The sequence below is a fragment of the Diabrotica virgifera genome, chromosome 4, assembly GCF_917563875.1.
Source record: "Diabrotica virgifera virgifera chromosome 4, PGI_DIABVI_V3a".
Taxonomy (NCBI): Eukaryota; Metazoa; Arthropoda; class Insecta; order Coleoptera; family Chrysomelidae; genus Diabrotica; species Diabrotica virgifera.
In genome coordinates this window covers 248438979-248464318 of record NC_065446.1, presented here as the reverse complement: position 1 = coordinate 248464318, position 25340 = coordinate 248438979, and the positions used below count along the sequence as shown (strand labels likewise).

The 25340-nt window shown below is 32.1% G+C and overlaps 1 protein-coding gene across 2 annotated transcripts in view; it reads left to right on the top strand.

Annotated features, from left to right (window-relative positions):
• LOC126883365 (pyruvate dehydrogenase (acetyl-transferring) kinase, mitochondrial) overlaps positions 1-25340 on the top strand; it is a 97707-nt gene that overhangs the window by 47159 nt on the left and 25208 nt on the right. Inside the window, exons 2-3 of one of the 2 annotated variants that reach the window (XM_050648837.1) lie at positions 7805-8197; positions 17651-17836. In XM_050648837.1, coding sequence (XP_050504794.1) covers positions 7805-8197; positions 17651-17836 — 579 coding nt within the window. Of the gene's footprint in view, positions 1-7804; positions 8198-17635; positions 17837-25340 lie in introns of both variants that reach the window. The other variant, XM_050648836.1, reaches the window with a different exon arrangement.

Here is a 25340-nt window from a genome sequence, read left to right as displayed (position 1 = left end):
CGAACCCGCTTATTAGAATAGCCTTCGTGCCATGCAAAAGTATTTCTATATTCTAATAACCGATCATTGGTGGCTAATATTATATAGTAACGTTCCGGACCTCAAATTTTTATTCCTTTAAGCGGGATATTCCTATAAATGGTAGTCTAATAAGCGGATTCAACAGTATAGAGTTTTTTATGTAAGTCAAAACTTTTCGAGTTATTTGCGATTGAAAATGTTTATTTTTCGACAAAAAACTACGTTTTCAGACGGTTTTTCGCAAGTAACTCAAAAAGTAAATATTTTATCAAAAAAACTATTTTTAGCAAAAGTGTAGCTTAGAAAAAAAAAACGAAAAGAGTTATGTAGTCGTGAAGTGTATAGATCCATCAAAAGCAAATTTTTAGCTTAAAAAATTAAGTACTTTTCGGGAAAAACTCATTTAAATTTTAAAAAGGTGTTTAAAAAAAGCTTTATTTTAACTGTTTACAAAAGTTTCTAGCGTTAAGAATAAGCGAGTTACGCTCAAAATAAAGTTGGCCCCCTTTTTTTTTGGTAAAAAAAATCATGAAAATTTCCCCGTGTTTAGCTGGTGTTTTTTTTATAATGTACACTTTTGATAAGAATATTTTTTTCGATAAAATATTTACTTTTTAAGTTATTTGCGAAAAACTGTCTGAAAACGTAGATTTTTTGTCGAAAAATAAACATTTTCAATCGCAAAGAATTCGAACAGCATTGACTTACATAAAAAATTCTATAGAACAAAAGTTACTTAGAATTAGTCAATTTATCCATTTCCGGGCTTATTTTAAACACGCGTTTTTTCACCCCCGAGAAGGGGTGACTGTCACCCCCCAAGTAAAAGCAACCAACGGCACAAATTCAACTTTGAAGTGGAGGGTATAAGTAGAACCTAAATCCAAATTTTCATGCAATTTGGAGTTGCCCCTGAAAATTACACTCCAAATCAGTCATTTACTGGGCTAAAATTAGGATTGCAGTTATGTACTTGTTACAGTTAAATAACATTTGTTTCATTCGATGGGGAAAAGTACAGGTGACAAAAAAAGACTAAAAAAGTCGAGTTGAAAAGACATTATAAGTAAAAGAACAAGCCAAATAATATGAATTGTAATAGTAATAGGCTACGGTACTCAAAAATAAAAATATTAAGAATACAAAAATTTAAATTAAATTAAATTAAAAAAAAAGTTTTTTTTACAAAACGCTGCGGCCCCCTTTGCTTGCGGCCCTAGGCCGCGGCCTAGTCGGCCTAGTGGTAAATCCGGCACTGGATCCATGTCTTTAAATTTTGTCAGGAGGCAAAAAAAAACATTAAAAATGTAAATGTTCCAAAAATTATCCGCCATTTCTCAATCAAAAGGGCATCAATAAATATCATAAAATGGCACTCTAATTTGTCATTTTTCTACATTACATCTTCAGAAATTTGTACTTTTAGTTTGGATTTAGCAGAACGAAAAATTTAGGATTTAGCAGGTTTTGATTCTGATGGGCTCGGCTAATTTTACTCTCTTTCCTATTTTACCAAATATGGTGCAGAAGTTGTAGTACAGAGAAATAAGATAAAACATACCCTGTTAGGGGCTGTGATCCAGTCAGATATCTGATAAGTTTTTTGAGTCTTATGGACCTCAAAAACTAAAATCATAAAATCTCTCTGATTTCTGCAGCGGGCTCGGTGGATTTTTTTATTATCCAGATTTAGCCATACGGCTCACACTCATAATGACTCCTCTACACATCGGCAGACGCGTCTGCGGATGCACGAGCTGACCACACATCTGTAGGTAAAGTTTCTTTAGCAGTAAATGGTTGACTTCAATTAGTGCGGTTGTAAATATTATTAAATTTATCTGACTTGGCCCATTGTTAAGATAGGTCCGAAGCGATAAACAAACGAGGTAAACAGAGTTGGTCTTTTGACAATTAACACTGACTAGGCGGTACTCCTATAATAAAACAAAGGATCCACAAAATTAACAATAATTACGACGACCAAAACAAAAAAACGGATGTAAAATATATTGCTTTGCCTTATATACCCGAAATTAATGTTTTGAAATGAGTTTTGAAACAAATTAAATCTATTTTAATTGCTAAGATTATAGAAAAACAAACATTCAAACATATTTCATTTTTACCTGAAATCGGGCCTTTTATACTATTATCGGTTAACCCTACACATCTGTACAATCGTTCAGTCTGTCTCGGGTGACGCAATATCTACTTTGAATTCACTGCGAAAACTAATGCGTCGTAGAGGTCAGAGGTCAGATGTGTGGAGAGTCATTGGGCGTTCGCACCGAAACCCTTTGATCCGTGCTAGGAAAACCGACAACAATCGGATATGTATTTCGCAGACTCGTCCGCCGACGTGATATATAAACAACAAACGATCAAATTACCCCATCTACACATCTGCGGATGTATACGCAGATGCTGTCCGCGGACGCGTCTGCCAATGTGTAGAGGAGGCATAAGGGGAAAATTGACTCATCCCAGATACCTACAGGGTATCAAAAGGATTGAGCTCTAGTAGGATTCTTTCCGTGTTACCGAGCCCTAGGTGACTTGGTATGCAGGTGTATCTCCCAAAAATTTTCGTAAACATCTGGCCGTTGCGAGTAGTACTGCTTTCTGCATAGTCTTGTAAAAATGTCTTGTAAAGAGGGTTCATTAGAGATTGAACTCCATAAAATGTAGTCTCGTGTATCTTTTTACAGGTTTCTTGCTTATTCCATTCAAAAACCTAATCCTTCGAATCGTAAGGGGTACGTTAAGGATACTGTAGTCCAAGTCATGCAAAAGACGTAAGTCAAAAGCAGCAAACTAGCGAAAGCTTTGAGAGTTTTTATTATTATTATTTTTATTATTAACAAGCTGAGGCCATACACCATACATGCAGCCTTTTAAGTTCCTTCGTCAATCAGTACAAAGTGAAGCATTTTAAACGAAATTTAAGGGGTAAGGTAACTATCTGATAGAATACGTATAAAGCTTTAAAATGGTGATTTATTGTTGCATATAAAACTATAAAAAACCTAAAAATTCTTGAAATAACTGTTATTAATTATTGTAAAAATGAACATACAACCTTGATATTGAGCTGAAAGTTGGGTTTTGTAGTGTTAAAAATATCCTCAAAATTTCAGAATGATTCATCAGTTAGTTTAAAAGTAAGTTAATTGTTTACTAGCCCAGTAAATGAACGGGAAATTCGGCGATACCGTGTAATTTTCAGGAGCAACTCCGAATTGCATGAAAATTTGGATTTAGGTTCTACTTACCCTCCACTTCAAAGTTGAAATTGTGCCGTTGGTTGCTTTTACTTGGGGGGTGACAGTCACCCCTTCTCGAGAGTGAAAAAACATACGTTCATAATAAGACCTGAAATGGATGAATTGACTGATTTTAAACAACTTTTGTTCTATATGTTTTTTAGTTTTTTACGTAACTCAATACTTTTCGAGTTATTTGCCATTGAAAATGTTGATATTTCGACAAAAAAAAAACTACGTTTTCAGACGGTTTTTCGCAAATAACTCAAAAAGTAAATATATTACCGAAAAAAATATCCTTAGCAAAAGTATAGATTATAAAAAACCCAAAAAATACGGTGTATCAGTAAAATCTACCAATCAAATAAAAACAAAGTTGTAGCTCATGAAAAATACGTTCTTATTCGTCTAATTTCAAATCGAATATTTCAAGGTGAAATCACCGAAAAATTAAACACTTTTCGGGAAAAACCCATTTAAACTTTTTTAAAGTGTTTATAAAAAGCTTTGTTTTAATTGTTAACAAAAGTTTTAGCATTAAAAATAAGCGAGTTACGCTCAAAATAAAGTTGGCTTTTTTTTGTAAAAAATCATGAAAATCTCGCCGTGTTTAGCTCCCCAAATGAAATTAATCGCTACCGCTTTACAAACAATTTACTTACCTATCTATTTTTTATATGATCTGTCAGTCTCACCGGTTTAAAGTGTTTATTTTTGAAAGGGTTATAATTGAGAAAGCTTGAATGGGTCACTAATCACGAGTGTATGCAAATTTTGAACAGCAATATCTTAACCAATTTTTGTCTCACGGAGAAACAAAATGAAACTAGCATATTTATAATAGCAAAACCTACATTTTTTACTGTTTAAGATTTTTCCTATCACTAAAACTTTTTAATATAAGTTATTTTGAAAAAATGAAATTTTTCAAAAATTTTTAGAAATTTTTTTTTTACTATAAAACCAAATGTTTTCAAAAATAAGCACTTCAAACCAATCAAACTTACAGATCATAATAATATAAACAATACACATACAGTTAAAATATATGGTAAAGCCAAACGATTAATTTCATTTAAGGTGCTAAATAGATGGAGGTTTTCACGATTTTTTTTACCAAAAAAAGGGGCCAGTTTTTTTTTCAGTGTAACTCGTTTATTTTTGATGGTGTAAACTTTTGTAAAAAACAAATAATAAGCTTTTTTTCGATACTTTAAAAATGTTAATAAGATTTTCCCGAAAAACGCTTCTTTCTTCGGCGATTTCACGTTGAATTATTCGATTTGGAATTAGACGAATAAGAACGTATTTTTCATGAGCTACACCTTTGCTTCTAATCAATTTGTAGACTTTACTGGTACACCATTTTTTTCGTTTCTTTATACTCTACACGTTTGCTAAAATAATTTTTTTCGATATAATATTTATTTTTTGAGTTATTTGGGAAAAATGGTCTGAAAACGTAGTTGTTTTGTCGAAAAATCAACATTTTAAATCGCGAATAACTCGAAAAGTATTGACTTACGTAAGAAACTTTATAGAACAAAAGGCTCTTAAAATAAGTCAATTTATCAATTTTCAGCCTTATTTTCAACATGCGTTTTTCACCCCCCGAGAAGGGGTAAATGTCACCCCCCAAGTAAAAGCAACCAACGGCACAAATTCAACTTTGAAGTGGAGGGGAAGTAGAACCTAAATCCAAATTTTCATGCAATTCGGAGTTGGCCCTGGAAATTACACTCCAAAACGGTCATTTATTGGGCTATACCCCAAACATCTTTTTTTGCAATAATATAAGTAAATTCAGGTCTCCTCAAGCTTCCAGGGCGAGCCATGGAAGCTCATCTGCGGCTCGCCTGGAATCCGCATCTGCTTGGCTCGTCCTGAAAAACACCACTTTCCTGTCTTGTAACGTAAATAACTATTGCCGGTCCCTAACGTTCGCTTTCCGGTCTTGACCTGCAAAACGGTATTTTCTGGACAAAAAATTATCCAGAAAGTGTACATTTTCTGGTCCGTCTTAAAATAGTTATTTATGTACCAAGTCAGTAAAGTGACTCTTTATCGAACGAGTCTTGATATTACGAGAAGAGCGAGCGTAGCGAGCGAGGCGAGTAACAGACGAGTTCGATAAAGAGTCTTTACTGACGTGGTGCATACAAAATTTTATCGCCAACATAATTTGATTGGAAATCAACTTGGAATTTTAATTCCGATGATTCGCACCTTAAAGTTGACTACGTAAGAGTTTGGGCTCTGTAATTATTTAAAAAATAATATAAAATTTATAAAAATAAATGAATAAAAATCTGTCGTTTATGTAACTTCTTTAAAATCTCATTATAACACCACACAATTTTTTAAATTTTATTATGTATCTTCATTATTTCATAAAATTAGTCATCTTTAATTTTAATACTCCCCAAATGAAAAACTGAAGAATGAAGTACTGAAAGCTTGACAGCTTGGGCAATGCCAAAATATATTTTATCTACAATTTCACTTTCTACAACAATGTGATATTTGTTTTAACACTTACTTGCAATTTACAATTTAAGAACTTTTTAAATATTAGATGTCATAATAATTTCATGACAGTGATGACAGATAACTTTTGCAAGATGGCCGCCTTCGATTTTTAATCGATAGTTATCAAAATTGAATAATTACTAAATCGGTAAAGTTTTAATTTATTTTATTGGAATATAATTACAAAATACTATAGAATTTCACTATTTGACATAAATTTAATTGATTATTTTTTAATGATTTTAACTTCCAATCGTATAGTAAGATATGTGATCACGTGTTTAATTCTGTCCAATCAGATTAAAATTATACTGAGAATTATCTACTGTAGAAAATTACCGATATAATTTTTTTAAGTAGATTGTTTCTGTTTAATAGCAACTAGTTTCCTAGTTTTGACAACTGTCACATTTAAGAAAATATCCATAATATACGTATTAAAAAATAATCTTACGAATATCACACGACAGTAAGAATAAATAAGAAAATAATGATTGATGGATTCGACCGTTACTTGATGGAAGTTCATTTTATCTAACAATAAAACACTGAAAACGTTTGTTTTCTATACTTCCACAAAATTTATTACAACTAAGTGACTACAGCTGTTTCGGCAGAGTGCCTTTCTCAAGTGATATAGTTTACAATGTGTTGGCTTTTTAAGTCTTTAACTGAAGAGGTTGAGGAGTGGGGAGCTGTTTGTCTCGAGTTGGTCATTCAGAATTACATCTGTATTTTTCAATTTATTAATTTCCATAGATTCTAAAAAAGATAGCTTAAGGCCTTTATTTTGAATATGCAGAATTTGAAACTCTTCATTGAAAGAATGATTATGATCTAGAAGGTGAAGTGCGTATGTAGAAGTGTCTGTTTTTCTATTGTTGAAAGCCGTTTTGTGTTCTGTTATCCGTTTGTCAAAGGTTCTGCCAGTTTGACCGATGTAAGTTTTCGGACAGTCACCACAAGTTAGTTTGTAAACACCACTCTGTAGTTGCTTTCTCTTTCGGCTTTTATTGTTCTTGATGTATTTACTTAAGTTGTTGTTAGTTCTGAAAGCTGGTGTTATTCCTTTCTTTTTATGTATCTGGCTATTTTTGTTGTTATCTTGCCAGTATATGTGAGAGAGCAGAAGGTACTGGGTTCTTTCTGTGGTGGTGGATACACTAATTTCAGGTCTTTCTTATGGAGTTTTTGGTTTAAAATGTTATTAATTGTTTGCTTATAGCCATTGTTTACTGCTATTTGTTTAATGATGTTCAGTTCTATTTCGAAGTTATTTTTTTACATGGGAATTTCTGTCAGTCTATGTATCATGCTATGGTAGGCTGCTAATTTGTGTTGTGTAGGATGGGATGATGAATTGTGTATGGTTGTGTCAGTATGGGTAGGTTTATGATATACGGAGAACTCATGTTTATTGTGTAGTCTGGTAATCGTTACATCTAGAAAGTTTATGGAATTATTCTGTTCTGTTTCTATTGTAAACTCAATATTACTATGAAGTGAATTAATGTATGATAGAAATTGGTCAAGTTGTCTGTTCATTTTTACTCAAATTTGTTGTCATTGGGCAATAGCCACTCGAGCCCTGCGGGCTCTCGTGTCTATTGCCAGACAACAAATTTTCGAAAAACTGTCGCATTATTTTCAATTTATTCTCACTCTCTTGTGATATTATACCCGATAATATCGCAAATTGTGTAAAATATTTTTAATAATTAAAGTAAATAAATTCCACTCAAATACTCGCCATTCGATTACTGCCATCGACCACTTACATTCAATCTCGGTTAATTTGATTAATCGCGGCAGGTAAAGTAAAATTCTTCTTTCAGTACAATAAAGTGTTACTTTACTGCCGCAAATGAGGGCAAATGAGTACAATAATGAATGACTTTAGTGACGGTTGGCGATAAAAATTATTTTTTAATCATCAACGAAAAAATTATTTTAAATATAAAATCTAACACAACATTTCTTTGTTCCAGGTTTGAATGCATCAGAAAAAAAATCCTTCATATTCCTGCGAAAAGAAATGCCTGTACGATTAGCTAATATCATGAAAGAGATCGCCCTCCTTCCAGAAAACCTCCTACGTATGCCCAGTGTAGTAGCAGTCAATGATTGGTACATGCAGAGTTTTCAAGAAATCATAGAATTCGAAAAAAAGGAAGCAAACGCAGAAACCGTAGAACATTTTTGTAATGAATTAGTTAAGATCAGGAATAGACATACGAACGTAGTTGAAACGATGGCTCAGGGTGTTTTGGAGCTGAAGGAATCTCACGACGTAGACCAGCATACTGAGCATAGTATTCAGTACTTCTTGGATCGGTTTTATATGTCGAGGATATCTATTAGAATGTTGATTAACCAGCATAGTAAGTAGAAAAGATATTTTTTTATGTATACCTATTTTATTGCATACTATTAAAATGAAAATATCGACGGCGGAAAATAGTTCAAGTAATGAAGCTTTTCACCTCGCAATTTTTACAGAATGGATCGATTTGCTTGAAAATTTGAGAATAAGTACTGGATAGTCCAAGGATCAAAATCTATATGATGCCAAAAGGCGCTTTTACCATGGGGGTGGTTGCCGCCCCACCTCGGGGGTGGAAATTTTTTATTATATTTTGATCATAAAAGTTGATAAAAGCGTTCATTCTAAGCAAAAAATGTTCTATAAATTTTTTTGATAAAATTAATAGTTTTCGATTTATTCGCTATCGAAAATGTTAGTTTTATATCGAAAAAATCAATATTTTTCGATATTATACTCATTTACGATTCACCCAATTTTTGCCGTAGAAAACATTTTTTCAAACCAAATTCTTGGGAATTAAATAACCTACAATTTCTTATTTAAACATTTTTTTGTATCTCTGATGCTAATCTTTCTATTCTGAAGAAAATGGCATTTTTTATTAAACTACAAAAATTCCTTATTCGCTTTTAATTCCAGTTTTTTTTTAAACTAATCATTCTAAATAAAGAAGAATGAATAAGGCCAATGACTAAAAACACCACTAACTTACATTATTATGCTTCCAATTGGATTTCTCCTTTTTTTTTTTTCAAAAAAATATATTGATTTTTTAATCGTAACTTTTTAGTTTTTGTGTTAGAAAGTTTGGTAAAAAAGAATTTTGTAGGTTTTTACAAAATCTACAAGCCTATTAATATTAAATCTTTTTAAAATCTTCAGTTGCAAAAAGAGGTGACTTTGTCAATAGCTCACTCAATTTTTGCCGTAGATAAAATTTTTGCAAATTAGGTTCTTGGAAATTGAATAAGCTACAATTTCATATTTAAACACTTTTTCGTATCGCTGACGCTAATCTTTCTATTCTGAAGAAAAGGCCATTTTTTACAAACTACAAAAATTCGTTTTCGCTTGTAACTCCATTTTTTTTTTAAACTAATCACTCTAAGCCGGTCAAACTTCTAGAACCTATTAATAAGACATAAATAAAGAAGACTAAATAAGGTCAATGACTAATTTTAATTGGGATGGTGATTAGGGGCTGCTTTCGGTCACTTTTTCGCTGAAAAAAATAGGGACTGACATTATTTTCATTATATTATGTCACTTAATTTTTGAGCTAGATACTTTTTTTATTTCTTGAGATCTTTATATACTTTAAATTAGTTTGAACAAGTTATCCTCGCAATATGCATAGTTTTCCCGTCTTTTGACTTTGAAACTACAATATTTAGCATTTGACGAAGAAGACCTAAAATATAATAAAGTCTAGCTCGATTACTATTGGTCTTAAAGAAAATTTAAAAAAAAAAAACGGTTTTGTTTATTTTTTTAAAAGGTACATTTTTGTTGATTGAAGTTGTTTTGATAAAACGAAAACTTTTGGGGTTATTATTATTATTGGCCATAAGATCTGTTTCGAAGGAACTCAATTTAGCATCTTCTAAAATAACATATTTTTCTTTATTCGAGTCTCATCTTCGATATGGTCTTCCTTTTTGGGGGTCTAGTACAGCTGCCCAATTTGATGTTATTTTCAAATTACAAAAAAGAGCAATAAGATATCTGTTTGGCCTCAGAAGAACAACCCATTGCAGAAGTTACTTTAAAGATCACGAAATTTTAACTCTTCCATCTTTGTATATTTTAGAAACTGTTTGCTTAATTCGTGCATGTCTTTCCAGCAAGGCCTCATCATGACTACTCCACCAGAAATTCAACTTTTGATGTCTATTTACCGATCCCGTCTTCTGAGTTATTAAAGAAATCTATACTATATTCCGCAAAAAAACTATACAACCATCTCCCTTTACAACTCAAATCTGCAACATCCTTTCTCAAGTTCCGTAAAATGACAAAAGCTCATTTATCTAAAAGACCATATTATTCAGTAGAAGAGTTTCTTAATGACTAACTAAAAAATCACAGTAATGTACAAGTAACTAAAGTGTATTTATATATATTTGGGTGTCACATACAGCAGCTTAAACTTATTAGTTCCTTTGTTTGTGTTTTATTATACATTTGTGTTTTATTATTTTTATTATTTGTGTTTTATTATGTTTGTGTTGTATTATGTTGTATGTTCAATTTTGCAATTTATAGTAATTTTGCAATATATTGGTTTTTGTTTTTTTACTTCACTTTTTTAACTTGTTTATATTTTTTTTTATTGACGATTTATCTAATTTTATAAAATTGTATTTGTTATTGTTATGTATATCTTTTTCGTGAATATGTTAAGCTTTGTCCATAAAATTTTATAATTTTCAGTGACAATAAAGCATGTTTCTATTCTATTCTATAAAACTTTTAAAAACATTGATTTTTTATATAAAACTAACACTTGCGCTAGCGAATAAATCGAAGACTATTAATTTTATCAAAAAAATGTATAGGACGTTTTTTGCTTAGAATGAATGTTTTTACCAACTTTTGTGGCAAAAGCGCCTTTCGGCATCATATAGATTTTGATCCTTGGACTATCCACTACTTATTCTCAAATTTTCAAGCAAATCGATCCATTCTGTAAAAATTGCGAGGTTTTGTTCTATTTTAAGCTTCATTACTTGGACTAAAAGCAGGAACTCGTAAGGGGCAAGACGATGATTTTCAGAGGCGTGCGGTCCATGGAAGCGGGGGAAGCACCGCTTCCCCATTTATACTTCGATATAAGAAAATATATTATTAATTAATATTTAATAATCAAAATTTTTTCCCTAATCGAAGTAATCTACATATTACCTAGGCAATAGGCATTGAAAAATATTAAAAATTAATCGCGTACGAACGAACTCAATATGCACACAATTCAACTATTCGGTCCACTCCTGACAGAAGCGCATCTCAAAGTCGCTGCAAAGTCATGCAGTTGTCCCGTTTAAAAATTGGTCAGGGTTCAATGACCGCACCCACTAGTCGCGCGAATTTTGGTACCCTCTGGAAGCGCTCGTCCTATCGCCTTCCAAAAGTGAGATGCTCCGACTGTTACTGCTGCTAAGGGGTGCTTAGGTACCTATTAGATACATTCGCTTAAAGAATATTTCGATTTAAATTTTTTGCAGATATTTTTCCTTTTACTGAGTTTTTATTTGACATTTTACAGAAGTCAAATGACATTGCATTTTGTATAAGGCAAATTGATGACTTTATTAATACGATAATTAAAAAAACGAGAGCAGTTCAAAAATATTTGGGATAAAACTGAAAATATGGGGTTTGAACATGAAAGAAAAATAATGAAGATTGATAATGTCGGAGACAGAGAGAACAGAGGAAACAGAGAGACCTTTTGATAATATTCTACAACAAATGAATTCTAGCTTTCAAAATTTTAACGATTTAAAATTTGTAGAATTATAATATATAATCTTAATATTTCTAATTATAATTCATCAAAATTTCCCACAGAGGAATTTATTTCACTGTACGATTAAATAATGAAATTTTTTTGATATCCCAGCTTTGCATTCTCAGTTAAGTGTCGTTTATGAAACAACTGACATTAGTGATAATTATAACTACTGGTTTAAACAAGTCACTGTGTGAAGTGGTCAAGTTGTGTGAATTAGTACTAACTATCCCAGCCACACGTGCATCAGTTGAACGAAGTTTTTCAGTATTAAGATTCATTAAAAGTTTCGAATTAAGAGTTTAAAAGAAATTCAACAAGCGAAGACAGACTTTGAAAGTTAGCCCTATGATCCATTGAAAAAGACTGCATTCAACAATTATCAGAATTTGATAGGAGAATAGACCTCAAGTATAAATAAGTGTCATATTATTGAAAGTTGTGTGTTGTGGAAAATGCCTCGGAATATAAATTTTTTTTAAATAGAATTCTTTAGGAAACCAAGCCCGGCGCGAGGACTCAAGGCCCGAGCTAGCAATACAGATCAATGATAGGTCACTAGTCACTAGAAATAGCGGAAATAGAGTGCCTCACGCATTGATCGGGGTAGGATTTAGTGTGTGAGTCCTTGTACCCAGGACGTCTCACATAAGCACTTTGCTGATAGAGAGCCCCTGCGCATCAGAGTGTTATCAGGTGGGAAGTGTCTCGACCCTCGACCCTTAAGAAAATATTTTTATATCCTTATTGAATCGCTTCCCCTTTCGAAAAAGTCACCGCACGCCACTGATGATTTTACAGGAGACCAAAAAAACCGAATCTTTTTTCATTTAGGGCGTATCTTATTATGTTTCGTAGTACCGTTTTCTGTAATTTAAAGCCTTCCAGAAATTTTCCCAGCTTTAAACGCTGGTTAATAGGTGCCGCTACACTTATTCTAAAGCGAAAACCGAAGTAACTCATTTTATGCAAATTTGTCAGTTACGAGGTCCTGCCTTTCCGCCGTCGATATTTAATATAGAGCTATGACGAAAACAATATTTAGTTTGCTTGAAGGCCTGAGGGTTAAATACAGTTAATATAATACTAATATATTACAAGACTTGCATTAAATAGGGTGGATTCTTGTCCAATCATTCTTCTTCTTAAAGTTCCCTCTCCTATCGGAGATTGAATATCATAATGGCTATGATCACTTTGTTGGCTGCTGCTCTGAATAGTTGTAATGAACTACAGTTAAACCATTCTCTAAGGTTCCTCAGCCAGGAGATGCGTCTTCTTCCAGTGCTTCTTCTTCCTTATATCCTTCCTTGCATAATAATTTTCACCAACTCATATTTTTCTCCTCTGGTAATGTGACCCAAATATTCCAGTTTTCTAGTTTTTATACTTTTCATAATTTCTAACTCCTTATTTAAACCTCGTAGCACTTTAACATTACAACATTGGTAATTCTTTGAACCCACTGAATTTTCAATATTTTTCTGTAACACCACATTTCGAACGCTACTATTCCTCTTATGTGTTGTCTCTTCAATGTCCAAGCTTCCATTCCGTATAGCAATATAGAAAATCTGTAGCATCTTAGAGCCCTCAATCTGAGAGGCAACTGAAGGTCTTTGTTTGTAAGCAGTGTCTTCATTTTTATAAATGCTTGCCTTGCAGTTTCAATTCGGACTTTAATTTCTTTGCTTTGGTCATTTTTATCATCAACCCAGGTTCCCAGATATTTGTATGTCTTAACTTTTTCTATTTGGGTTTGCTCTAACATTAACCTTTCATTTCTTTCATGTTCTGTTTTTGAGACAATCATAAGTTTAGTTTTTTTCTTGTTTATTTTTAGTCCGTATCGAATGCGAATGCAATAATCGTTAATTCTATTTAGCAATTCTTGTAGCGATTCCAGGGTGTCTGCCATTGTAACGTTGCATCAGCGAATCTTATGTTATTTACTATTCTTCCGTTTATATATATATATATATATATATATATATATATATATATATATATATATATATATATATATATATATATATATATAGATTCCATCACTTAGCTCCGCTATCGTTTCCTGAAATATGGCTTCACTGTACAGGTCAAACAGGGGTGGCGACAGAACACAACCCTTTCTTACTCCTCTCTTTATATCAATATTCCCGGATTCTTGTTCTTCTATCTTTATATTGGCCTTTTGATTCCAATACAGATTGATGATAATTCGTAAATCTCGTCTGTCTGCATCTCTGTTTTTCAATAATTCTATTAGTACTGTGTCCAATCATACTCCTTGCCTACTAAATTAACTCACTATTCTCCTTCATTCATCCCTATTAAAATTTATGCTCTTTCCTCCCAACCATCAATTTCCTCTTTTCTGTGATCCTCCTGTACGCGATTAAATCATCTTTGTCTGGGTCGTCCATTCCTTTTTTTCGAGATTGGATCCCGTTTTAGGATAATCTTTGGCAACCTCTTCCCTTCCATTCTCACCACGTGCCCCATCCCGTATGAAGCGATTGATGCTTGGTTCGTTATACAGTTCCTCTAGCACCCTGTTCGTCATACCCAACCTTCCTCCGTGTGTTTGCCTCCATATATAGCTCTGAGCATTTTCCTTACCCTCTTTCCGATCCTTTTTTATTGTTCATACCATACGAGAATGTGAGCCTTATTACCGTTTTATATATCCGTAACTTTGTTTTTATCAATACATATTTGCATTATGTTTGCATTCTTCCTAACCTTTCTCTTCTATAATAACCCCCCGACACGTAAAATAAACCACTTTCTCGAAATTATATTCCCTTTATAAAGGCATTTCATATTTAATTTCGATTCAGATATCATTACCATCTCTCTATGGACCATTTCGAACTTTTGTTCTCTTCAGGAGAGCATCTCTGAATCAAAATTTGACATCTTTGCCAAGTATGCCAATTACAAGGAAATAATTAACATTTAGACGCACCCGCGACCTCTATTAAAGAAACGACGAAACCCAACCGACTCCATTTTCGAACAAATAAATATTTAAAAATAAAATATTTGGATTTCTTAATTCGGAAACAGATTCTCTCTTATACCTATTCCCCATCCTTCTAAAATTTGCAAGGAATAAAGGGTGATAAATGCAGAGTCTATAGTCAGAGAGTCTATATAGTTGAAAAAATACAAGATTCTTTGTAAAAGGTATATTTAAAAGACCCCAATAAGGGTTAAATTACAAAATAAAACGTTTTCGGATTAATAGGTAATCCATCATCAGTGTTAAGCCAATAGCATGTATGCGTGAGCCACCAAAAAGTTATGGGTGAAAACTCTTTAAAAGTTTCAAGATCTTAAATGATATGTACTACATATTATTATTAATAAAGATGGATGTTTCAAATATTCCTGGACAACACATAATAACCCAGGGCAACACAGGACTCTAACCCACGTGGATGTGATATGCAAGGAATGAACCTCACATATTGAAAATTGAGTGTCAACTTGAGTTGAAACACGAATGAAAGTGTGTTACAAATACGGGAACCCATGAAGAACTTCTCAACATTATAAAAATACGTCAAATAGATGATTCAGGACACATCATTGATGTCTTCTTATAGACTAGACAGTAATATTGATAGAAAGAAAGGGTGAAGAAAATGATGTCTTAATCTAATATAATTAAGTTTAGGTTACTTTTTGTACACACTGTATATATGTTAAAATGTATTTAAAATGCCATTGTGTCATCTATACTAAGAAAACAACAATCGTATTTGATCTTTCTAGTTTAAGCAAAACTTCCTAACAGGATTTCCTTTCTTCAGAATATTGATGAAATGGAAATCAAAGAATACTCTATTATGTGGCTTGAAGGTCAATGTAGGATCACAACAATAACAAGAAATAAATTTTTTTCTCGGTATTCTCACTAATTGTTATGTTTATCACATTTCGACATTTCATGGAATGAATATGATCTCACGAGGTTTAATGCATTTAATTATCACCGGCATTAGACGAAAACATAACATTAACGATCAAAAACAGATTAGATAATATATTAGGTTTTTTAGAAGGTTATATTTAATTATTATTTTAATGACGATTTACGCGGAAACATATCACGTTAGTTTAGTCTTATATTTATTTTAAAAAGAGAGAATGTCCTAATAGGGCCCCCATTTTGTTTTTTTCCAAATACTTATTTTTTCCCTTTCATATAGTACAGCTATTTATTACAAAAAAAAGGTTTGGGAAAAACAAATAATAAATATCATAAATTTCGTGCAAATTTGAAAATTGCTTGATTCGTTGAGAATATGGACCACTAGGGAAAATCACACAATACAAATCACAAAATGTTTTATCTAACCAAATTTAGGAAAAATGGCAAATTCTTTCTGCTTGAAACCGCCCCTTACAAAATATGCACTTTTCCATCTTGTCTTGCCCAACTTTTTCAAGGTGAACATCATCGTTAGCTGTGAAAAATGTTTGGATGCTGTGGAACTGCCTTCGACAATGCAGATTTCTACATTGTCTTTGTAGTTGCCTTGAATTCTTTTCAGTTGTTATTAACTTTTTTATCGAATGCTCTGGCTTCTTTCTCTATTAAGGTTTTCTATCAATTTATGTTCCTTATTTGAGTGGTGTCCTTTCTTTCTCCTGTGTATCCTTTTCTTCTATTCTCTTTGTCTAGTAAATCTCTACAGTTGATCAAGTTCGTCGGGTAAGCATTTTTCTGTAGGCTTCATTTTTTTCTCTTGTTACATTCTTGCACTAATCGTCAAACTAATGATTTTTACTGGCACGAGTTTTTGGTCTAGTAGGAGTATATATCCTTCTGACCTATAGGAGTCCATTAGAAGTTTATAATTTTCAGAAAAGAAATAAAAAGTGCGATTAAATGAAGATTAAAATGAAAATCCTTGATATGAGCTTCAACATAATGCCCCATTAGAGTGGCTCAAGATAATGTCTCATACCTTCGATATCTTTGGCTACAAATTAGAAGGAAATCATAGAAGGAATATCCGTCAGATCGTGAACAAAAATGAAGCATTGGTAATGTAGATTCATAGACGGATGCTGAAGATACCTTGGACAGCAAGAAAAACTAACGAGGAAGTACTAAGGAAGATCAACAAAGATAGAGAACTGCTAACGGTTGGTAAAGACCGGAAAATCTCTTATCTAGGACATATAGTAAGGGGAAATCGATATAGAATACTACATACAACTGATCCTTAAGGGCAAAATAGAGGGCCGTAAAAGTGTAGGAAGAAAACAAGTTTCTTGGTTAAAAAATATTCGTGAATGGGTTCAGATATCAAATGCAGGACAATTATTCCATGTTGCAGAAGATCGAGAAGCCTTCGCAATGATGATCGCCAACGTCGGATAATTCTGATGAATTCTTCATGGCACATGGAGAAGATCCGTCAGATCTATCGCAATCTTGCTTGTACAACGAAATAGACTCCGAATTTACATAGTAAGAAGGCATTTACTCAACAGATACACTATACAAACCACAAAAAGGGTACACACAAAAAATCTTATAGGTCGTGGTGCAGAGAGTTACCAAATAAACAGCTGCCTTCTACTAAAATCTACAATATGTATTGCATTTTTCCTTCTTGTCTAATGTTCTTTGTTGCTTTGGTAATATCATAGAACTTGCCAATAGTTCTAGTATTTTCTAAGATATGTCTAGTTTAATTTTCCCTTCTTTAAAGATTTTCTTTCTTATTACCAAATGTCATATCTAACATCCGCTTCAAGTGGTAGAAGTCATACAATGAGATATTGATTCAGTCACTTCTGCTATCTCTTTCTGGTACGTAATTTGGATATATTCGATTAACAGTTTGAAACATTTTAAACTGTAATAAAATGCATGTTGTTTTCTTTTAATTTTTACATTTTCTTTTGTTTTTAACTTCTTTAACTGCTCGGTGTGTTTAAACCCTACTAATTGTATTGAAGTTAAATTATTTTCAGCTTTACTATTTGGCGGTCAGTTGGAAAACGCCCCTGGACCAAACAGTAGCAAGTACATCGGTTGCATAGACACCCAATGTGACGTCGTGAGCGTGATCAAAGATGCGTATGAGAACGCGAGGTTTCTCTGTGACCAGTACTATTTGGCATCACCGGATCTAATCATAGATATATCTAGGAATAACAGTGAGTACTATTGATTTTTCATGTTACAATTTCTATTATTTAGTTTATCAGTACAATATTGTTAAAATATATATAAATCAAAATAATTACTATTTACCATATAATACTACAACAGCCAATCTATAACAGTGAAGTTTTTGCCTCGATCCTTGGGTGCTATATTGTTACATATTGGAGCCCCATGTTGGGCGCCAAATGACAAGCCAATGTCCAATGAAATATAAAAACAAAAAAAAAACTACAAAAACAAATGCTGCGTTAGTTGATAGCAGCAGGTTACATATTGCCGTGGCATGAGGTTGAAGAAAATTAATAAATCTAAATAATAGAATTGGCAAGGGCCAATTAAATTAATATAATTCATACAAATATGCCATCCGGGACGAAAACCACTCTGTTCTTCTGGGGTTCGCAGTTGTTCCTCCATCGTTTCATTAATACACTAAGTATTCCAAGAAATTAACGCACCACCTTAAAAATGGGTCATTTTTGATGTCTCGAATTTCCTAAACCTGTTGTCCGATTTAAGTGATTTTTTTAATATGTTATCTTTATTCTTTAACAATATCGCTGTACTAATATTGTTGTTAGACAGGTAAAGTGTCATTGTATGCCGGGTGTACCAATTAAACTGTGTTTTTTTTCCTCAAAGTTCACCACTACCTGTGGAATATTCTAGCATTTATAAAATACTGAAATTAAAACCCAACTATAGCCTCAGATTTTCTTAACATTATGTTTTTTGATTCAATCGCTTATCTTGGATATTAAAAAAGTTAGGAACTTTATTAACCAGCCATGTTTTTCACCAATACAGGGTGTGCGACAAACTTTTAAGGGTTATTCTGCATGAAAAAAAGACAGTCTGCTTTATAAACGTATATCCGCAAAGGCTTCGTTTCCGAGATACGGGGTGTTGATTTATTTATTGCTCTAAAACCGGTTGACATAGGCAAATGAAATTTGGTGGGTTTTAAAAGGTAGTTATTGCGCATTTTCAACGAAAGCTTTTCGTTTATAAATTCGCAAAGTCTGTGTGTTATTGCGTTGCCGCTCCTGCAATACTCAAATCAGATTTATCGATGGGTTCTTATGTAGTTTTTTCTTCTGAATCCAAATCTGAAAACTGCATTTCGATATCTCTAACCGTCTTCGAGATAATCGACCTCAAAGTCTAAAATGTGACGTCACAAGCCTTTTATTTTCTGCCGACGCACTAAACGTCAGCTGAAATCGTTGCTAGTAAGTAGGCTAGTTTTCAACGAAAACTTTTCGTTTATAAATTCGCAAAGTCTGTATGTTATTGCATCGCCACTCCTGTAATACCTAGAACAGATTTACCGATGGACTTTATGTAGTTTTGTCTTCTGAATTCAAATATGAAAACGGCATTTCGATATCTCTAACCATCTTCGAGATAACCGACCTCAAAGTCTAAAATGTGATGTCACAATCCTTTTATTTTCTTCCGACACACTAAACGTCATCTGAAATTGTTGCTATTAGTAAGTAGGCTAGTTTTAATCTGAATTTGTTAAGCAAAGCATAGGATATTATTTGGTATTTACATTTAAGTTTGACACTTCGTGAATGTCAAACTAAATTTTAAATTAGCTATTAATAAAATATAAATGACATTTTATAGTGAATTTAATTATTATATAAAATAAATAAGATGTTTAAAAATACAATTTGAGTATATTTTGAAAGCAATAATGTATTAACAACAAAGGTTTGTACAAGTATACGGCCTCCCCTTTAATGATAAATAGACTAGTTCCATTTTTAGGCGAGCGGTAGCAACTCCTAAAATTACGTTATACCGACCACGCAAATCAGCTTTAAGATGAATGACCAATTTTGGTGATTCTTTATATTTTCGATACCGCTGAATCTGAATATGAAGTTTATTTTTATCTAGACTTGGTGGTACATGTTAAAAATAGTTATTTATGAAACAGTTCGTGAAGTATGCTTTTTGCACGCACGCGATGTTTTGATCGCGTAAGTTCGCAATGATCGCGTAAGTTCGATGATATATCGCGTAAGTTCGCAAAAAGTACTTCACGCACAGTTTCATACAATATTTTATCTACGATAAACAAATAAAAAAACTGTAACTCTTCGTCACTGGAATTCATTTCTATTCTACAATTTTTAGAACTTTGAAATTTAAAAATCCTAACTACTTTCAAACCACAAAACTGTCAAAAATTTTGTTGTAAGTCATTGCTCATATTGTCATCACCATGACAATGCGAAAGTTAAGGATATTTGATTATATGAAAGTGTGCCAAAAAAACCGATTGAAAGTGTGCGAAAAAGTAAATCCCATTTAAAATACATTGTTACTTCACGCACACTTTAAACCCTTCACGCACTGCTATCTATAATGACAGTTTTCACAAACTAAAAACTTATACATAATATGACATAGAATATTTTAATGATTTTTCGACTTTACAAATTTAAACTAGTTTAAACAAATTAAAAGAGGAGTTGTTAATTTTTAAACATTTTGTCGTCAGATTTCGTTAGTTTAATGTTTACTAAAAAAAGTTGAGTGACAAATTTTTTAGTTTATAATTTTCACCAACACAGGAATAAAATATAATTCATGAAGAAGTTTTTTGGAAAATTTCAAATCAAAGTATGCAATAAGAAAAAAGTTATGTGACTTTATAGACGAGTGGCACTCTTAAAATAACGCTTATTTCTCAAGATACTGACCACGGTGTGGTGAATGGCTAAATTTCGTCTAACCTAAGGTTTGGATGGTGCTGAAAACGAAAATAAGGTTTATTTTAAATCATCATTTTCATTTATCACTCTTGCATTTTTAATTTGACGAAGAAAAGTTATTCTTCATAAAAAGCTCTTCATGGTCTAAGATTTATGATGCAACCATCACATATAAAATTTTATTAATTTTATACGAGGTAACTATATAAAAAATATGAATTTTGAGTAAAATATCTTTATAGTTCACAACATTTAAATTAGAATGGTATAATTGCAAATTGAAACATAATTTTTAATTTTAAACAACTTTTCGTAATAGTAATTTTCCATATTATGAATTTAAATACGTAAATAAACAAAGTTTTCGTTATGATAATGCTCGCATTTTCAGCTTTTTAATTTCGATTTGTTAAGCAAAGCATACGTTATTTACATTTGAGTTTGACACTTCGTGAATGTCAAACTAAATTTTAAATTAAGTATTAATAAAATATCAATGACATTTATTGATAGTGATTTAATTATTATATAAAATAAATAAGATGTTCAAAAATACAATTTGAGTATATTTTAAAAGCATTAATTTATTAACAGCTTTAAAAAGGTTTATACGAGTATACGGCCTCCCCTACTGGGAGTACCTAATGATAAATGGACTGTTCCATTTGTTATGAAATGAAAATTGTTATTATAGTCGGTTCGCTAAACTCGACACAACTGGATAGCGATTTTAGTAGGTAATTTTTTTGTTTTTTGCGAATTTTGCCAAAATTGGCAAAATTACTAATTATTTAGTAATTATGTTTTTTGCCAAATTGCCAAAATTATTGACTAAAATCACTAGCCAGTTGTGTCTGAGTTTAGCGAACCGACTATATGAAATAATATTGTTTGGAAAAAAAAATATGGTCTGATATGTGCAATTACACCCTTCTAATGAAAAAAAATATTTGAATATTTTTCTCAAATTATGGATACCAACAACATTTTCATTTATAACTGTACTGTTTTAGTTTTAACTTGACGAAGATTAGTTATAGAAGATAAAAAGCTCTTCATGTTCTAAGATTTATGATGCAACCATCATATATAAAATTTTATTAATTTTATACGAGGTATATAAAAAATATGAATTTCGATCAAGAATAAAGTACCTTTATAGTTCATAACATTTAAATTAGAATGATATAATTGCGCAGTAAAACATAATTATTAATTCTAAACAACTTTTCATAATAGCAATTTTCCATATTATGAATTACGAAATACGTAAATAAACAAAGTTTTCGTTATGATAATGCTCGCATTTTCAGCTTGTTTGACATACAATTAAGAATTGTATATTCACCATTGTCATGCATACGGGTAGGTAATATGAGATAATTTAAAAGTTTGTAATTAAAGAAAATAAATTCAGTGTTTTATTTATTTAAATGTAAGTTAGTAAAAATAATAATAGTCAATCGTGTAACAATTAGTGTCTAAAATAAATAAGTAATTTCGTAATAAATAAATAATTAAATATTACAATATTCTTTACAATACATGCAGCATACATATTGAAATAATAATTTGTGTCAAACACTTCATGCTCCGTTTTTGAGAACAATACAAATTGTGTAACAAAATTCTGGTCATTGTATGAAAATAACGTAAACAAAAATATGTTTTTGATTTGATGCCTTGTCATTGTTCTCGAAATGTTTATGTTGATAAGTAAATGCTGGTGATTTGATCAACACTTCTGTTTTAATAACGATATTCACAATTTACGTCATCGTGATGAAAATCGTTCAAAGTATATTTTAGTTCATTTTAGGATATATTTATACAGTGGTGCACACGAGGATTTATTCAGTTTTATATTTTTTGAACTTTTTGAAGTTATACTTCTTTAGGCATGAGGGTGAATTTTTACATTTCCCGGCGCATGCGCACACCGACAGTATGGTATTAAATAGTCGCTACATCTTTTAAGTCATGTAGCGCAAATAAGGTGTGCGTGAAAAGAATATATTATTAGTGTTTTTAGTAAATATATTTATGTATTATAATTTTTATGTCTGTGGATTTGTCTTCCTCCTAATAAGTATTATTGAACATGTTTATTTTCATTCAAAGTATCTGTCACCGAGATTGTAATTATGTCTGAGAAATGATCCACTGAATAAAAAAGCCGTGGTAGCTGATCGGTAGAGCATTCGCCTAGGGATCGAGAGGTCCTCTTTTCAAATCCTGACAAAGTCATATCCTTTTTTTTTATTTATTATTTTAATTTTTGGTATTCTTTTTGTTCTTTCTAAAATTAGTTTAATATTTAAATACAATACAAAAAAACTGTTTAAAGTAGATAGGTATATTGATTTCGTTGAAATCATAATATGAAGTGAGATTATATTATAATAGAAGTATAACTTCTTACGTGCGTACAAAGTACACACACATTCTTTTTTTATATATAGTGGTTGAATTATTACTTATAATATTTGTAATGGTAGAGAAGCCCAAGCGGGAATTTTTGCAGTTACTTGAGCGCGTCAGATTATTACATGGGGAGAAACCTTGTATCCTGAAAATGTACCTCTACCATATATTGGCTCTTAATGCAGGGAAGTTCTTTAAGGGGGGCCGAAAAAAATCTATCCTTAAAAAAACTCGAAATCGTCAGATTAAGATAAGGTAAGTTAAGTACATGCAAAACAGTGTATATTTCAAAAATCTGACGATTTGAGTGGATCGTAAGGAAATAGGTGAGTCCCAAAGTTTCACAAGAAAAAACCGAATATTTCGCGAAATGAATGACAGATCGAAAAACTAAAAAATACGTACCTACTCAATATTTTTCAAAAATCTATCGAATGATACCAAACACGACTTCCCACGGAGAGGGGTGGAGGGTAAATTTAATATTTTAAGTACGAATTCCGAGATATTTCGCGAAATGAACATCAGATCGAAAAACTGAAAAATACACTTATTCAATATTTTTAAAAAATCTATCGAATGGCACCAAACACGAGCCCCCACGGAGGTGGGGTGGGGGGTTACTTTAAAATCTTGGATGGGAGCTCCCATTTTTTATTGCAGATTTGGATTCCTTACGTAAAAGTAAGTAACTTGTATTCAAGACATTTTTTCTAATTATGGACAGATGGCGCTATAATCTAAAAAACGATTGTTGGAAATGGAAAATTAAATTAAAAATGGACAAGTTACCATTAAAATGAAAAACTTACTTAACTTTTTTTGGTTTTAGGACCTACTCTTCACAACCCAATAGGTCCCCAAAGCGCTCGAGTGACTGCACATTTAGCATACTTTGCTCCCCTACCATAACACATGTTTTTTATTAATCTTATTATTATGTTGGTTAGTATCTTTGCAAGATATATGACAAGTCTTTCTCCACGTATGTGGCATCCAGTTTTTTTTCATATTTTGTACACATACACTATGAATCGCTACCTTGAAAAAAGGCTGGCATACTTCAAAAACATTTTTTGAGATAACCTTTCTAAAAATAAAAATGCTTTTTAAAATATCAAAAATGATAACAATTAGGCTAATATTATTTACTCTGTGCCTGTGCCATATAGATACTGGCGTGCACTCTCACGAATTTTTTATACTGTTCGACGAATGGATTCTGGGTCAATTTTAAATAGCTATCTCTAGTAAGAGATCGGAACTCTTTGAAGTAAATGCACAAATTCGGAATGTAGAAACGACTAATACAGACCATGAAAAAATGTATGCACAAAGAAAAAAAGTTTGTGGGAACGAATGAATCATGTGTGAGTGTGAACTAGTCGATCCTATGCTCTCCCTACGTGTGGTTATGTTGCGAGCACCTCCTGATTCTGTGCTATTTGTGGGTGGACTTAATCTAAATCTAAAGCAACGAAGACCTTAAATTCGATATGTATAATAATAATTATTGATATCGCTCAAGAAGTTCATGGTTCACAAAAATATTTACGTATATTTTATAATTTCGACTGATAGGTTTTTTGTCACGTACGTTACAAGTTATTTCTGAAAATAATTCATAACATAATTTACAAATAAGAGGATATGACCCAGTCCAAAACAATTTGGTTTCAGGAACGGTATGTGAACCCGAGAGGCCTTCTTGAGTTTCATTGTGCTCGTGCAAAAATGTTAACAAAAATTATCAACAAAAAGCTGCATAGTTGTTTCATTTTTCATCAACATAAAGTGCTATAATATACACTATACACAGTATCCTACCACATGGCAAGGAAGCCTCCATGGGGTTTGAGAAGAAAATATTTTCGTTGACATTATTCGCTAAAAAATAAAAAATTTTCAAGGTATGTGACATTAAGCTTATGGTTCGGTAGTCACTGCATTCTTTGGCATTCACTTTCTTTGGCAAACACGCAAATGCTGATGTCAACATTTCTCTAGGGATGATTCCCGTAGTATAGATAGCGTTGAACAGTTCTACTATTATGTCCAGGTTTTTCTCGTTGACCAACTTTGTGCGTTACCAACCTAAAGCGTTACAAGATTTAAAAATGATGCTTATCGCATTGTTGTTGTATGCACTGTTGTTGTTGAAGGTAAATAGATGGTCTAGTCGTTGGCTTCAGACGACGCACAGTGGTCCAAAATTCCGAAAAGATGGCCAAAATATGAAAGCTTTTTTTATTTGCATGAAATTAGGCATCCGGGGGTTTTTGAGGTCGTTAATTACGAATCTGAAGTCTAAATTGCAAAAAACAAAATGGCGGATGTA